The sequence below is a fragment of the Adiantum capillus-veneris genome, chromosome 4 (genome assembly GCF_014529385.1).
Source record: "Adiantum capillus-veneris isolate H3 chromosome 4, ASM1452938v2, whole genome shotgun sequence".
Classification (NCBI taxonomy): Eukaryota; Viridiplantae; Streptophyta; class Polypodiopsida; order Polypodiales; family Pteridaceae; genus Adiantum; species Adiantum capillus-veneris.
Window position 1 is genome coordinate 160022103 of NC_140934.1, and position 15220 is coordinate 160037322.

At 42.5% G+C, this 15220-nt stretch overlaps 1 protein-coding gene across 2 annotated transcripts; it reads right to left on the reverse strand.

Annotated features, from left to right (window-relative positions):
* Window positions 1–758: 758 nt before the first annotated feature.
* Window positions 759–14736, reverse strand: LOC147460246 (putative glycerol-3-phosphate dehydrogenase [NAD(+)] 1, cytosolic). 2 transcript variants are annotated; one of them, XM_086511329.1, is made up of 5 exons: window positions 13304–14736; window positions 12988–13209; window positions 12586–12833; window positions 12262–12401; window positions 759–782 (listed from the first exon to the last, which is right to left on the reverse strand). In XM_086511329.1, exons 1-5 carry the CDS (start codon window positions 14046–14048, stop codon window positions 776–778), a joined length of 1362 nt encoding a protein of 453 aa, XP_086367455.1. In that variant the 5' UTR covers window positions 14049–14736; the 3' UTR covers window positions 759–775. The 2 variants fall into 2 exon arrangements, with proteins under 2 accessions (XP_086367455.1, XP_086367453.1); XM_086511327.1 differs by lacking the exon at window positions 759–782 and adding an exon at window positions 9246–9644 and having other exon boundaries at window positions 13304–14733.
* Between the last annotated feature and the right edge of the window lie 484 nt (window positions 14737–15220).

Consider the following 15220-nt stretch of genomic DNA (forward strand, 5'->3'; position numbering starts at 1 on the left):
CTTTTTTTTTGTGAACAAGGTCTCAAATAGACCCAAAATGGAAGGGTATGAGAGGCACTAAAAACTTGGATGTACATTTGTGCGCGTCTGTCGCACGTGTCAATGCAAGGGACTTGCCGATACACTGTGTGCAAGCCACAAATGGCTCCAAGCACACAACTAGCCTAAACTAGTACGCTCAAAAATGGCGATGGTGTGTCACTTACTGTCGTGGAGGATTCCTCGCCGCGAAGAAGAAGGAGCCGCCGCTGTGCCACGCTCAATCACTTCGCCGTCGCCGTGCCGTCGTCGCAATGCTCGATCGCACACACACACTCTCTCTCTCTCTCTCTCTCTCTCTCTCTCTCTCTCTCTCACGCATACACACACACACACACACACACTAGGAGATGAAGAAGAAGAAGATGGAGATGGAGCAAGAGCACTCTTCAACTGCACAAATGAGAGAATGAGTGAATTTTAGGTTTAGTTGACTTTTATATGAGCTCACCCCATTCACACTTGGACGTCCATGCTTAGCCAACTAATCCCTTTAATGTTCCAGTTAGAGTGCGCCTCTCATCAGTGATCACTCTTACCCTTTTCCTATTGGACCGACAAGCCCGGTACCTGACTCTACCAAATAAATAATACGACGTCTATCTTAGGTGATAGGAATGTGCGTGAGGGTTAACATGCCTCCCTTCCTGATGTAGATTCTGTCCTTGGAAGCTATTGAGTTGAAGCTCGTTCGTCGAGGTGGAAGAGCATTTGAGATGAATGTCCTTAGCCTTCTTCAGTCACTGCAAAATCAAACAACATTGGCACAGTAATTGCATTCTCATATACAATTAAAAAGCATATGCAGTTCTAGGCAGACAATTTGATTGGTAACAGAATTTTAAACCATTTGTCAGCAATAAACATTAAATTGCAATAAAATCAAACGCATAAACAATTGTAAAGGTAAAAAATTAAACAAGTTTGGGGTCACTAGTTTAACGATCGAAAGGCACTAAAGATCGACTATTAATACCATGGGCAAGGTTCTCAATTTTCTCTGGTCAATTAAGTTGTTTAGTCGCGAGAGCCAAGTATTTCATTTCCGAGAGCTGACTAGAGGCTATACCTAGAAGACCTCGTAGTTAAGCTACGATAGAAGGAATTCTAATGAAATCATCGCCTGACTTATTTACTTTTCTTTGACCCCCCAAAGTCTTTTCACAGTGATTCAATTTTGATGTGCGTGCTTATTTTGTATGCCTTGGTTTTTTTCTTTTCAAGGAAAAGCGCCCACACTGGGAACCTCTAGGGCTCTAGTACCATAGGCAATACATGTGAGTGAAGTACCAAATCAAGCTGAGATTTCTCTTCCAGCTTAAGATTTTACATTGTGGCACTTTGATTTTTTTTGGGTACTTTTTTAGCATTTTAATTTTGTGACTTTGGGGGGGTCATATAACACTATTACCTTTCCCATGCTCATCACATTAGTAAACTCCCTTTATAATACTTAAGCTAAAGGTCAATAGGGACTAAGCTCACTAGAAAGCCCTAGTACATTTCACACAATGCTACCTAAATCGGATTAAGAACCTAAATAACCATTGATAATTAGGAAGGCATTCCCCATGGTATTAAGAGAAGATCTCTAACGCCTAGCTTGGTCAAAATAGCTTAGTCAGACTGCTTGATTTTTAAACCTAAACAAGTGATTATGACAAAAAAATAAGTGATTATTAAGAGAAGATCTCTAACGCCTAGCTTGGTCAAAATAGCTTAGTCGGACTGCTTGATTTTTAAACCTAAACAAGTGATTATGACAAAAAAAACAAGTGATTATTAAGAGAAGATCTCTAACGCCTAGCTTGGTCAAAATAGCTTAGTCGGACTGCTTGATTTTTAAACCTAAACAAGTGATTATGACAAAAAAATACATTGAATTTAATGTTTGATACTCAACAAATGCACTGAATATTATGCTACCAATCACAGTTAAAGCAGACAAACATAGATGCAAAAAAAATAAGGGGCCATGCTAATGGACAAGAAACACATGTTTGTGTTGATGGTCGTGCTTGATTTGATGTGTGAACAAGAGAAAGGTTCCATGAAGGTCCAAATCCTAACAACAACAACACGTTTCTGTACACACTATGAAACACAAGGATACCTCTAGGAGCCACATCAGTGGGAAAAAAGAACTTTGCTAATCACTAAACTCTAAAACAGAAACACTCCTATCGTACTAATCGTACTATCCTCCATCCCTCGAGTGATGAGGATCAAAGGTGTTTGATGACATCTATTTCTGTTTTAGTGTACCGGATGTGAATGTGTAGGTTTGGGTCAATGTTTTGACTTTTATTGTGCATACTCGTTTGCTAATTGCTCTTGCTCTTTATTATTTTTGTTTTTTGTGAGTATAAGGCTTTATATATACATTACCTAAGATTGAGAGATTGAGAGGTCAGGGAGGAAGGTTGAGAGGGAAATAAGTGAATGATGGATGTCAGCAAACACTCCCCCCTTCCTTGGGTAGATCATACTGTTTGAAATGTGCTCGTCACCCTTTGAAACCAATTGTTATAGTGAGGATTTTTGCCAATAGTTTATATTACTTTAGGTGCCTCTCGAGTTGCAAGGGTGGTAAGGTACTCTCCCAGGATCGAACTTGAAGTGGTTCATCAGGTGATTGTTGAACACTGGGAGGTGTGGATCCCCTTGTTGCAAAACAAGGGATCCAATGCCATCAACCTTACTTATATGCTTCCATACACAATACAGTGTTACATGCAACAACCACACAAGGAAGTGAAACATAGTAAAACCATAGGTCATACCTAGTAAATATGTACAACATTACATAGGTCCATGATTTAAGTTGACGCCTCACTAGTCATCCTATGGGTTTTGACCCATAGCCATGTCTACCTTTCCTTCCACATCTTCTCATGTGGAAATCTCTTCTCTAGGATGTTTTCTCAAGTGGATCGATGGCTAGACACGGGACATGATTTCTCTATCATTAATGTCAATGGATGCACATGCCACAACCTATAGCCAAACACAATGTATGGTACCATGCCACAACCAAGCTCAAGGCACATCCACAAAACAAGTAGTAAAGACATGGTCCTCTGTGTAGAGACCCTCCCCATGTCTCTCCCAAAGGACACGTGAGCAAACACTGGCATGTAGTGAGACCACACGAATATATCAAAAGGCTACATTCCCAAGTGCTATCACTATATTTGGGCATAATTGGTACTGAATGTCAGTCATGGATCAAACATCCAATGTCAATGGTGGATTGTGAAAGGAAGCAAAAAAACAATCATCATCAAACCAATATAGTACACAATGCACACCAACATCTTCTCATAAATGCCCCATTCAAGGCACACTCTACAATTGACATGGTAGCGGGCAATAAATATGTTGAGGCTAGCACCTAGGATCCTTTTTTCTTTAATTTTCAAAAAACAATAAAGTGTGTGAAATTTAATTAGAAGAGGCGAAGTATTACATTGAGGGATGCACTGAGGTAGACATGAAAGTCCAGATAGATACATACAGACATACATAATTATATACATACATATACATATACATATACATACATATATATACATACATACATACATACATACATATATATATATATATATATATATATATATATATATATATATATGGGTTACGAAATACATGGGGGCTTCATATTTGGGGGAAAAGTATTTGAAAGCATTCTACATGGATACATGAGCAAAAAGAATCCTTGAGGGTGTGTACCGATATCCTTTTATGTACCAAAGACATAATTTAAACTAAAATTTCTTACAACGAAAGTCTATTTTGACACACATTCTCAAATAGTGGTTGGAAGATTTTATCTCTTGCTTTTTTTGCATTCAACAATGGCCGCCTCTCGCTCTCTGTTTGGCTCAAATTGGCAGAGTTTGGGGAAGAGGATCCTCGTTGCACTTAGGCAAAGTTGAGGGTGCTCTGCCCTGAAAACGTCCTGTACACGTCTCATACATTCTCAAAGTTTTCAGCTCAGCAGGGCAAGAAAAATACATTTTCCCTAACCTGAAATAAGGGCAAACTTGAAAGTCAAAATCTGAAGCTTTTGCTGGTATTTGCACTAAAACTTGAGTAAATTTTCCGATTTTCTTCAAGGGCAAGGTCAAAATCTAACCAGGATTATACAATTTCATCCTGTTAAAATAAAGTAGACCTCGGTTTTTCTAACATTACGCGTCGATATGGCTAAAGACTTTGACGAATTCTCAAGAGGCAAAAGAAATCCACCTTGTTATCTTCGCTGCATCTCAAACAACAACGCCGCTAGAGGTAGGTTCCCAATCTTTTTTTTTTCGACACACCAAAGGGCCCACATGGGGAGGTGCTTATCCCTTCCAAATATTAGCCATGGTACATGGTCGGGCAACAGCCACACGTAGGCATCACCATGGCCACCTCATTGATGCACCACGGAGAGAGCTCGTAGCAACCAAATAGGAACCTCCTCCTCGGGTGACCCACCCCAAGAGGAGGATGCACAAGTGTACAAGGGCAAGAGCCTTAGCAACGTGAACACCAGGTGAGCAGAAGTGTCCCTCTAGAGTCTGACCCAACGGGGATTTGAATCCACAACCCAGAGGGTGAGAGGCCAAAGCCTTATCGTTAGACCAACACTTTGGGGACGTAGGTTCCCAATCTTATTGAACTTCAAACACGGAGATAACCTGTTTTTTTTCCCAGTAAACCTAAAATAGAAACCTTAAAGTCTTAGAGCATCAAAAACGAAATAAATGCACCTATCTCTAACCATCCATGCCGGCGTGGATGGCTAGAAATAAAGCTTCGATAAATGCACATGTCTCTAGCTAGATGACAAGGTAGGGCAGTTCTAAGAGAGGGCAGATCTGAGCGAGGAGAGTGTGCAGGGGCCTGTGGCCAGGAGGGTCTTGTGTGAGCACGGAGGGGTGGATGTTGCTATGTACTGCACTAGTATGGATTTGGTATTTGCGACTGAGGGCAAGAAAAGAGTTGATTGATTTTGCTATTAATGCCTTCAAGCCGGAAAATATCTTTAAGCCATCCTCATTTGGAGCACGTACCCTAATCGGAAAAATCTTGCACGGAGTTAATATGTTTAGCCAAAAGAAGAATAAGAATGGGTATGTGTTACAGGCTGATTTCAACCATGAGCTAGCGCTGCAGGGCTTAGAAATGTGCGCTACTCGTTCGATGGTTCTTTACTTTATGGGCCGATGAATGTCTTCCCAGGGTTTGTAAACTGGGCTCTAGCGATGACGGGCAACAAGAACGCAATCTGCTATTTCACAACGGTTGGCAATGGGTAGCACACGGTTCAAGGTCTGGTTATGAGAGGAGGTATCTAGGGGGCCACCTCCAAAGCCCCTTGCCATTGCTGCCCAAATAAAAAACAAGTCTAAAATGCAAAAAAAAAACACCACCCACCCAACACCACAATAGAGACCTCAAATGCCTGTGACTAATCCCTTTCCTTTGCCTCAATCCACCCCAGCACCAACACACACAACACTTGGCGATTGGAGACACAAGAGAAAACGCGAAGTCCAAGATCCACCTCAACCTCCTCCTGTACATTAAACTTCAAACGACCTCCTATGATGGAGTGCTGACTCAGTTTGTTGGTGGGGGGGGGGGGGGTTCATGTGCTTGAAAGTGCAGACAAGGTGGGAACGTACATCAAATCCACTAAAGCTTTTGACGTTGTAAAGTGCAAAGTAAAGGTGGTTGCTGAAGGATTGTTAGAAGAGAGAATCAACTAGGAGAATTGTGCAGCCATCATAGTATAGTAAACGAACAAGGAAGTTGATCCTAACCTAGAGTATGGAAACTATCTACGGCAACCGCTACATTGCAGTCTCAAAAGAATCACCTTGCATGCAATGCAAGTGTACCCAAACCCGCTTGATAACTTACTCTACTTGGAACACAATGATTGTTCTTTCCTACAATGAAATGCAACTTGTTAATCCAAGTACCCAATGGAAAAAGATGTAGCTCCTTCTTATGTGCAAGGGGAGACAATGTGTGTGCCCAAATGAGTGCCACAATGTCTCTCTTCTACTTTAAACCTAATGTTACACACATCCTAATTAGCAAAACGGAATTTCAAATGTCACCACGCATTGATTAAGCAAGCAAAATGAACATGCAAAAGGATTTTATCCAAGACTTTTTTGGTCTCTAGGGAATTTTAAGTATATCATGTTTATAACCTGCTTTTGTGTTCATTTGCCTTCAAACCCAATTGGAGATAGCATGCAATTCCCTTGAGGCCACACCCATATTTTCTTAAGAAATTTCAGATTTTGTATTGTAATTCATCATGCAAGTCACTTTTTGAGCATCTTCAAGATAATTTAGTCATGAATGGAGAGAGAGAGAGAGAGAGAACTATTCACATATCCCAAATTTTTTTGCAGGGTTTCTAATTGAAAGTGGGAATTCCCAAATTCCCAAATAGTTTCTAATTGTTTAATAGTAACGAATTTTTAGCCTCTTATCATAAATTGAGAACAATTTTATGGACCCATTCATTTGCAAGAATTATTTTTTTTCGATGAGTTGCACAAAAAGCTGAGTAATGGCAATCGTGTACTCAACCTGTTTTGTAAGTTGATGGTAAGGCTTCCTGAGAGGACTATCCTATCCGCTCCCTTATAAGAAATCAAGACACTATTTCAAAGAAGGCAAACTAGTGTGCCATTATTACTTTGTAGGGAATGGTTCAATTCACTGTAGCGAAGGGTTTAGTACAAGAAATGGTAAACACGTGTGATATCTATGTTGCAATGAGATGGTAGCAATTTACTTGGATTCTGTGTCATAGGTTGATTGAATAAGCTCAAGTAGAGTCCAAACCTCACAAAATTGAAAAATTTGAGAGTTAGTTAATTTGAGAGTTAGTTAATGTTGATAGTTATGAAAATTGAGCTATGATCGTTAAAAGATAATGAGAAATGCAATACATGCTCACATGCATGTGCTCCAAAAAAGAAGGTACTTGTTTCCTCCTCCAGTGTTGTTGAAGGGTCAATCTCTAGTATTGGAGAGTCGCTCTTTTATTCAATACCTTAAATCTTTGTAGACTCCATAGGCAATACCTCCTCTAGTTCATATGATACTTGTCCACACCAAACTACCCTCAGAAAGCACAATGTGCACACAATGAGGCTCCAAAACCACTACTTCAAAACCTCATAGAAGACATTCTTCGACTTGTCAATGGCTCATCACACTAGAAACTATTAGGGGGCATGCAGACTTTTGTTTGATTTAAAGGATCCCCTTAAGCTATACATCTTGAAACACTCCAAAGAGAGACACTGAGAAACTAGAATCCCAACGTAAAGAACTCTCACGGGCTTCTTCCATACTTGTTTGGTAGTAGGTCTATGGGCAAGACCTGTGGGCAAAGTTCATGTAAGTTAGCTCATCCATAACAAGGTATCCCCCATCATCCCTTTACCATAGCCATTTTGGGCACATCCTGCAATGTTTGGCATACATATCGATCAAGGAATCACCAAGCAAACCATGTTTTTGCAACTAGCAATCTCAAAACAGATTCTCTTGGCCATGTCAACATCTTGCAAATTGCCACATGCATGGAAGGTGCATGTATAGGTGATCTAAGACATGTTCTACATCATCGACCTGACTAACAATCTATCATGTATATTCTTCAACCCCTAACAAGGTCTTGTGCAATGCATCTCTTCCACCCCTATCAAGGCCTTGTGCAATGCATCCCATCGTGTATTCTTCCACCCCTATCAAGGTCTTGTGCAATGCCACAGGGCTTCAAGACTCCAGCATAGGTGATTGCATTTGGAGAAAGGCCTTCACTTTAACATCTGCCGAAAACAGCCCAAAGCTTTCTTGCCACAACTATGTTAGGCATGTACGGCAATCAATGCTCTCCAAGTGGGGACACGAATCTTTTGATTTGCGAGGACACACATTGGACGAACATGTTGACTCGCAAGCGATGCATATTTTTGCAACACCTTTTTACTGGCAATATGACCGTGAGTTATCTCACCCAGTCAACATCTCGCATAGTGGCACAAGCCTTCAATTCGCAAGCACAAAGTGATTGCATCTTGGAAAAAAGGCTTCACTCCAGAAAACCAAAGCACTTCCTGAGGACGTCATATTTGGTATAAACGGCCAAGGCGCACACAAGCTCTTCCGCAATGCCACAGTGCTTCAAGGTGCACGCATAAGAAAGCATCTGAAGAAAGGTCTTCACCTAGCATCTGCTGCAAACAACAGAGCTTGCTTGCCACAGCCATGTTAGGCGTCTGCTGCAAGTGACGACATCAATTCACATCCAATAAGATATCTTGTAGACAACACTCTCCAAGAGACAACATTCTAAGCAGAGAGGTCATCAAGAACACTTAGTGCTTTAGTGAGGGCATCGCATTTGGCATACATAATCTACCAAAGCATCTCAAGGAGATAGCAAGCAACTGGTGGTTGGCAAAGATAATGGAAGGTTCCCAAGCCAAAACATGGACTCAGTTCAGCAGCGCAAATTTCTCGAGCCCACAACTAGCAATCTAATCGGGTTGTACTCTTGCTCGAAGCTTCTTCCTGTGTCCCTGATTGTGTCTGATCCAATCTTCACATTGCAAGTTTTGACACACATTTAACTCTATACTGGCCCCTCGCCCCTAGTGAAAAAAATTCTGGATACTCTTGTGAACAATTTCTACGATAGTCACTACTTGGAATGTGCCATTACCAGCAAGATTTCAACGAGCATCAAATATACTGTTTGGCAAAATTCTCTCAGCTTATAATTATACCACTTAAAAATTTAACAGTGCCAGATACAATGCAAGAGTAAGTTCCACCCTATAATCTAGAAGTGTAAAAATGCACAAAAGGAAGTGGGGAAAATTGAGTTTTCTTGAACACTGATCTAATACCCAAACTAGCATGGCAAGTTCAACAGAATGCTACTTGAATATCAGCTTACTCATGTAATTGTTCAAGCTAGAGGGCGGCACATATTAACCACTTGAAAGTGGTGAAGCAATAACATCAACTGTCGAGAGAGAGAGAGAGAGAGAGAGAGAGAGAGAGAGAGAGAGAGAGAGAGATGTGGATATCATTTTTGGATTTAGAAGGACATGACAGAGCTCCCTGCATTGCAAGAAAATAAGAGCTATCCATTCTATAAAATACACGACGACCACAACGTGAAAGTCGAATTGGCTAAATCTAGCAAACCTGTCACAAAATTTGGTTGTCAAGTTTTTAAAGAACCTCGGAATAGATGGCTATTTCTACAATAATTATGAGCTCTTTTGAAAATTCTTTATAAAGAAAAAGTCCTCATAACTTGATGATAGGAACCTGAATTGCAAGGCACCCATGTATGTTATATACATTCATCCTGAAAAGAAGTGATGTCGCAATGGCAACAGAGTACCCACAAAACTGAAATTCACTTCTGATGCAATACTCGTGGGCTCCCAAGGAGTTGTGGCAAGTAAAAGCCCTTATTCTGAGCAATTTCTATCCTTCGCCTTGGGTCATACATGTTCTCATCTCTCAAGGCTTCCAATATCGCTTCTGAAGTTGCCTCCCTGTAGTAGAATCACTGTTATCAACAGCTCTCCCGCCCTCCCTCTCTCATATTAAAGTGGGCTGTATGTGGGCATGGGATGACATGATGCGCAAAAAAGAAGATGCATGGTTTATAATGAAAAGGAAATCATGTGAGGCTCTGAAATGAAAGGAATCATTTACCTACTAAGAAACAAAGAAGAACTCAAGGCTTCACATGCAAAGGTAAGTCAGGTCCAGAAGTATATAAATTAATTTTATATTCATATATATGCCTAACTCCCTTCTTCACTAAGGCTTGTTTTAGAACGCCAAAAATGAAAGAGCCACCATCAAAAAAAATTGTGGAGATTAGTATGCCTAGAATTCCATGATGAAGGCACCCACAATACGAATTGCGGGTGTCTTCAGACTGCACTCGCCCACAAATATACTGGTTTCCTTTTCAACCTTCGTTTCATTCACACAGCTGGCCAAACAGATTATACAAAAGAAAGCAGCTCTGCCATCAACAAGCAGCCCAGGGCTTCTCGGTTACTTCATTGGCTAGACGACTGTGGTGCCGATGGTTCAATTTGTCCACCGTATTTTATGCACGGACATCTCTTGTTCGCAGGGAGGAGGCCCAAGTTCGTGGCAGGTCCAGAACTTGCCCCCATTCTTTTAAATGAATAACATATTGCGACCTCTTCAGTGCACATGTGGCCAGGCAATCTGAACCATGCCTGAGATGTAGGTACAACGAGACCTGTGTCAGACGCGTCCACATGGCCATGTCTGTTGCTGAGCTGGGCTATAGTGCAGGGGCTCCCTCAGTCAGACCTGGTCAATCCCCCAATCCGGACTGCAAGTCATGGCCAATGCTTCCCGGCTAGAGGCCAACCCCTTCATCAACCAACGACACTCACCCAGATATTATTTTTGATGCTTCTGCCAACAGCAGCTTTGATAGCCCTCCTTGCAATGTGACTGGGAAAGCAGGGAGCCCAAGAACTTCAAAAAGGGCCACCAACTCAGTACATTAGATATCGCACATATGTGCAACAGGAACCTACGATTCTTATTACTGACTCTGGTAATCAATTCAAAAAGGGCCACCAACTCAGTACATTAGATGTCAACATATGTGCAACAGGAACCTACGATTCATATTACTGACTCCTTGTCAAAGACATGCTGTGCGAATTTCAGCTATGCAGAAATAACCAAATTGCTTGCAAACATCACCAGCCTGAAAGCACTTGCAGCTTTCTGACAGGCATCAAAAAGCTTGCCTGTCAGAAAGCTGCAACCCTGTTCACACCCTAGACTAAGGCTGGGTTCAGACGCAGAGGCAGCAGAGAACTCAAAGGGGAGTCTTTGTGAGGTGGCACACGGACATTGGAGGAAACAAGAAAGTATGTCTCCGGACCCACCATGAAGATGAGTGACCCCACCCCTCTCGGAAGTTGAGGGCCTACCTTTTCAACGACAAAAGGTGGACACGACGCGAACTCTGACAGGGCCCATTACAGCCTATCACACAGCCAGCAAGCTATCCCAGATTTGTCACAGCCTATCACACAGCCAACAGGCTATCGCAGATTTGTCGCGGAATTTTTCTTGTAGCGCAGAGCTGCCGCCTCTTGTGAACCAGCAGGGTGGAGGCAGAAGAATCAGACAAGGCCTGCCAGCACCCTTGTCTGAACCCAACCTAATCACCACTGTTACTGATTGCCTTGCGCAATCACCTGCTTTCAATAGTGCCCGTTTCTCTCAATAATTACCTAAACTCCTGCATGTAAGCATTACTTCTCTTGAGATTAGCCTCGCTTTTCCTTCCCTCAAAGCTCGCCCTCAATCTTAAACCTAAAAATATTCTCCATCAATATCCTTTAGAACTTCACCTTTGTTCCTCGAGCACAAAAAAAAAGAGACTGACAGATGCTCAAAGCTATGCCCTAAGAAGAAATCAAGAAGGAACTTTTGGTTTCTGCCGTACAGGACAAGGACTTGCAAATATCAACACTTAGAAAGGTGCCCGAGGTACCAAGTCAGAGGCATCAAGGCTTCAAAGTAAGACTAGGATGCACAAGACCACACCTTTCAGACAGATATATGGGGATAGGCCAATCTACATTTGATCAACGATTGGCTCTGCAATCAAAACTGTTCTCCCAAATGCAAGGCCGTTGTTTTGAGAAACTTCCAATGGTTTCACTTGCTTCACAGAATGAACCCTCCCTATTAAGCCACCTCCATACTACTGAAGTGTGGCATTGTACTGAAAACAGATACATCTACGCACTTCTCATCCTGAATGTGTATCCCCACGTTGGGTTGTTTAGGAGCTTATCAAGGTGTAAAAATAACACCTTCATATCTGAACTTGTAAATGAGGAGGGAGGCTTGGCCAGATTTGAAGTCCCAAACAAAACACAAAAAACTCCATAAAGAGCAAATTCAAGCACAAAACAGAAATTTCAATTGAGTCATATATAAGAGCTCTGATGAACATACGGCAAAAAGGACAAACAGAAAAAACAGCTTAAAGTTGGAATATATTTTAAACGACAAATTGGCCATCCCAGATTAATAAATGCAGACAAGTCAAGTTATTGCATTGAACAGTTCATTAAAAAAACAATTATTGTATACCTTCTTATGAGAATTCTGTAGAGTGTTTGAAGAATAGGGCAAAGCTCCACAGGGATAACCATTTTATGGTCTTCAGGATGCATCACGCTTAAACTTGGCTGGCGAAGTAACTCGTAAAAAGCTTCAACAGCTGAGACACCCTAATGACAAAATTTGTAGCAATACTTTAGAAACCACAACGAAGAGACATAAATAGCCACACTACAAAATAGGGACATAACTGCCATTCCTATCTAAGAAAAATTAATCACGATGCAGAAACACGAAAGATGCAGTTTCATTCAGAACAGTGCGACTCCAGAGAAGGTAGTGCTTCAGCTGTACCTGGATTGTGCCCTTTCCTTGAAAGCTGTCTCCCATATCTGGCCGTAGCTCTCCTTGTGCAACCTTCTGGCCATACCAAGCATTCCTTCCCTTGAGTAGTGTGACATACGTATCAGCTAGGAGAGGGCCAGCCAACTTCTCAGGCTCTTCTGTCAACAGATGAGTGATGAACACCATCTCTGATGTGCAGTGGGCAAAGTAAACAGATTTACTTGTGGCACTTTCGTTTGTCAATGCAGCAACCATGCCTGACAAGAGGCAAGAAAAACCTTAAAATAGATGAGCTACAAGGTATTCAAAGCACTGCTGGTAGTCAAGAATTTTCCTCTCTATCTGTGTGTGTGTGTGTTTCGGGGGGGGGGGGGGGGGGGGGGGGGGGGAGGAAGCAAAATGTCCACAAACCAGCTCCAATGGCATAGACATTCTTAAGCCCTCCCATCACTTCATGTGTGACCAAGTCAGGATTCTCCCACACCATAAAGTGAGGCTGTCGCAGAAACCTAGCTAAAGGCTTCCCCCACTGTTCTGATCCACATATCCTTGCATTTGCATACTCCATATTATAGATCTCCGCAGCAATGTTTGGGCCACCCAAGTACAAAATCCTGTCAATAGGAACATTTGCTGCAACAGGCACATGCAAAGTTTGATCAAACTTACAACAGCCACAACCATGTTAGAACAGACTAGATGAATTTGTGCAGCTAAGACACCTTACTTGCATCATGAATCATTTGTGTTGGAGTAACGATATGAGGCTCAGGAGAGAGTGCAGCCTCTACACCCTTTGCCAAGGATATAATTATCGGTACAGTTCTCCGCTCCCGCCAATACCTGCCAATTTCTTCAAAAACCGGACGAGTCTCTGTGGAAGGCAGCCCATTGATGACTACATCAGCATCCCACACAGCTTCTTGCAGGTTGGTCACAACCTTCAAAGGGCAAAGGGGAGTATCAAGCATGTTAATGCAAAACCCGTCTCTCAAAATCTCATCCGCATATAGAATTCTATCACCAAGGCGGCCTTCCACATACTTCAAATACGCACATTTTCTAATAAGGCGCCGAAGTACATCTTCTCTGCCATTGATCACCTCAAAGAGATGCTCTGCCGCCTCTCTGTCCACAGCTTTTCCACCTCTTCTCCATATGCGTATCTGTACTTTGTCACGCATGTATCCATACGCATCTTGGAGCATGGCAACAAACACACTACCCCATGCACCAGCACCGACGCCGACTATACGTAATGGATCTCCATCTGCCTTGCCAACAAGGCTTCGGAACTCTGTGAGGCGCTCTTCTGCAGATTGTGCTGCTCTCTTTGCAGGAGGAGAAGCTATGGTGTGAAGCTTGTGAATGCCATTGGAATGGACATGGCCGTTAGCATGCCCATTCACTGTTGGGCTAACGGCATGCCCATTGGCATATGGCATTTCTGTTGTCGCTAGTTCTGCGATCATGCTGCTGATGATTTCACTGGAGCGTATGGGGAATGGTTGGGCTGATGAAGCAGGAGCAGCAGTTGTGCATGCAACCTATCTACTTAGGATCAGGATTGGGCAAGGTTGATCAACACTGCGCAGCAAGCTTCGCCATGAGAAACAGGGGAGTTAAAAGAGAAACAGATTTATGCACCCTAGCTCAAAACAGGTCACGGGCAGAAGAGAAACAGTTCAAGCCGAGAAGGAGCTTGCTTGTTACATTGCATGTGACAAACGGACAAAAAGTTTTGCGCCTGAAAAAGTGCCAAAAAGCGAAGGAGGAGAGATCGCGCAACCAAGTAGACAACCCGATAGTACTTCGCAAAGAAGCTTCAGCTAGGTTAGGTTACCTCAGCTGAAGACTCGAGGACTGGTGAGTAGCGTACTAGGATTAACGTGCGCAGAGAATGAGAATCGTCGGCGAAACAAAGGGATGAGGTTAGGCAAGAGACGAATGGTCTGCATGCGTCGTCTTCTACATATAACTGGAATGTGCACATGCCTCTTTAGCTCCGCCCGCGCGCGCCGACTTTCCCTGTCGTCGGATTTCTACCTACCCACCTTCTCTGTGTTCTCTCTCCCTCCCTCTCATCGCCTTGGAGTAGAGCCATCTCTGTCTATTAAACTGCATGCGGGGTTCCCTGCTGTGGTAGGTGAGTTTGTTGGGCGGCCTCGTAAAGTTTCATTTGCGAGTCACCTTCCAGGCATCCAAGACGGTCGTATTATTGTCACCAACATTTTAACCTCTCTTACAACTTTTTTGAGAGCAGGCCACCAACGAATCAATCTAAGGTGACCAAGAATGTGTATGACGCTATGCCCTAATTGCAGGCCTGAGGCTTTATTGTCCAAACTTACGGCACCAAAGTCCAAGTTTGGTGCCGTTGGCATGAACGACATCCATGGCATCATTTGATGCTCAAGAAACTCACAAGGATATCATAGATGATGCCCATTTTTAAGTTTCATCACACAGACACCTTTTTTTTTTTTTTTTGGTGAGAACAAGAAGTTGAATTTAAAAAAGGAGAAATGCAATGCCTATCAGGATGGGGAGAGGCACCCACAAAAGGGGAAATGGGATAATCTTTACAAACTAAGACAGACCATGCCCATCATGAGTCTCTCTCTTGAGAAAAAATATAGCATCA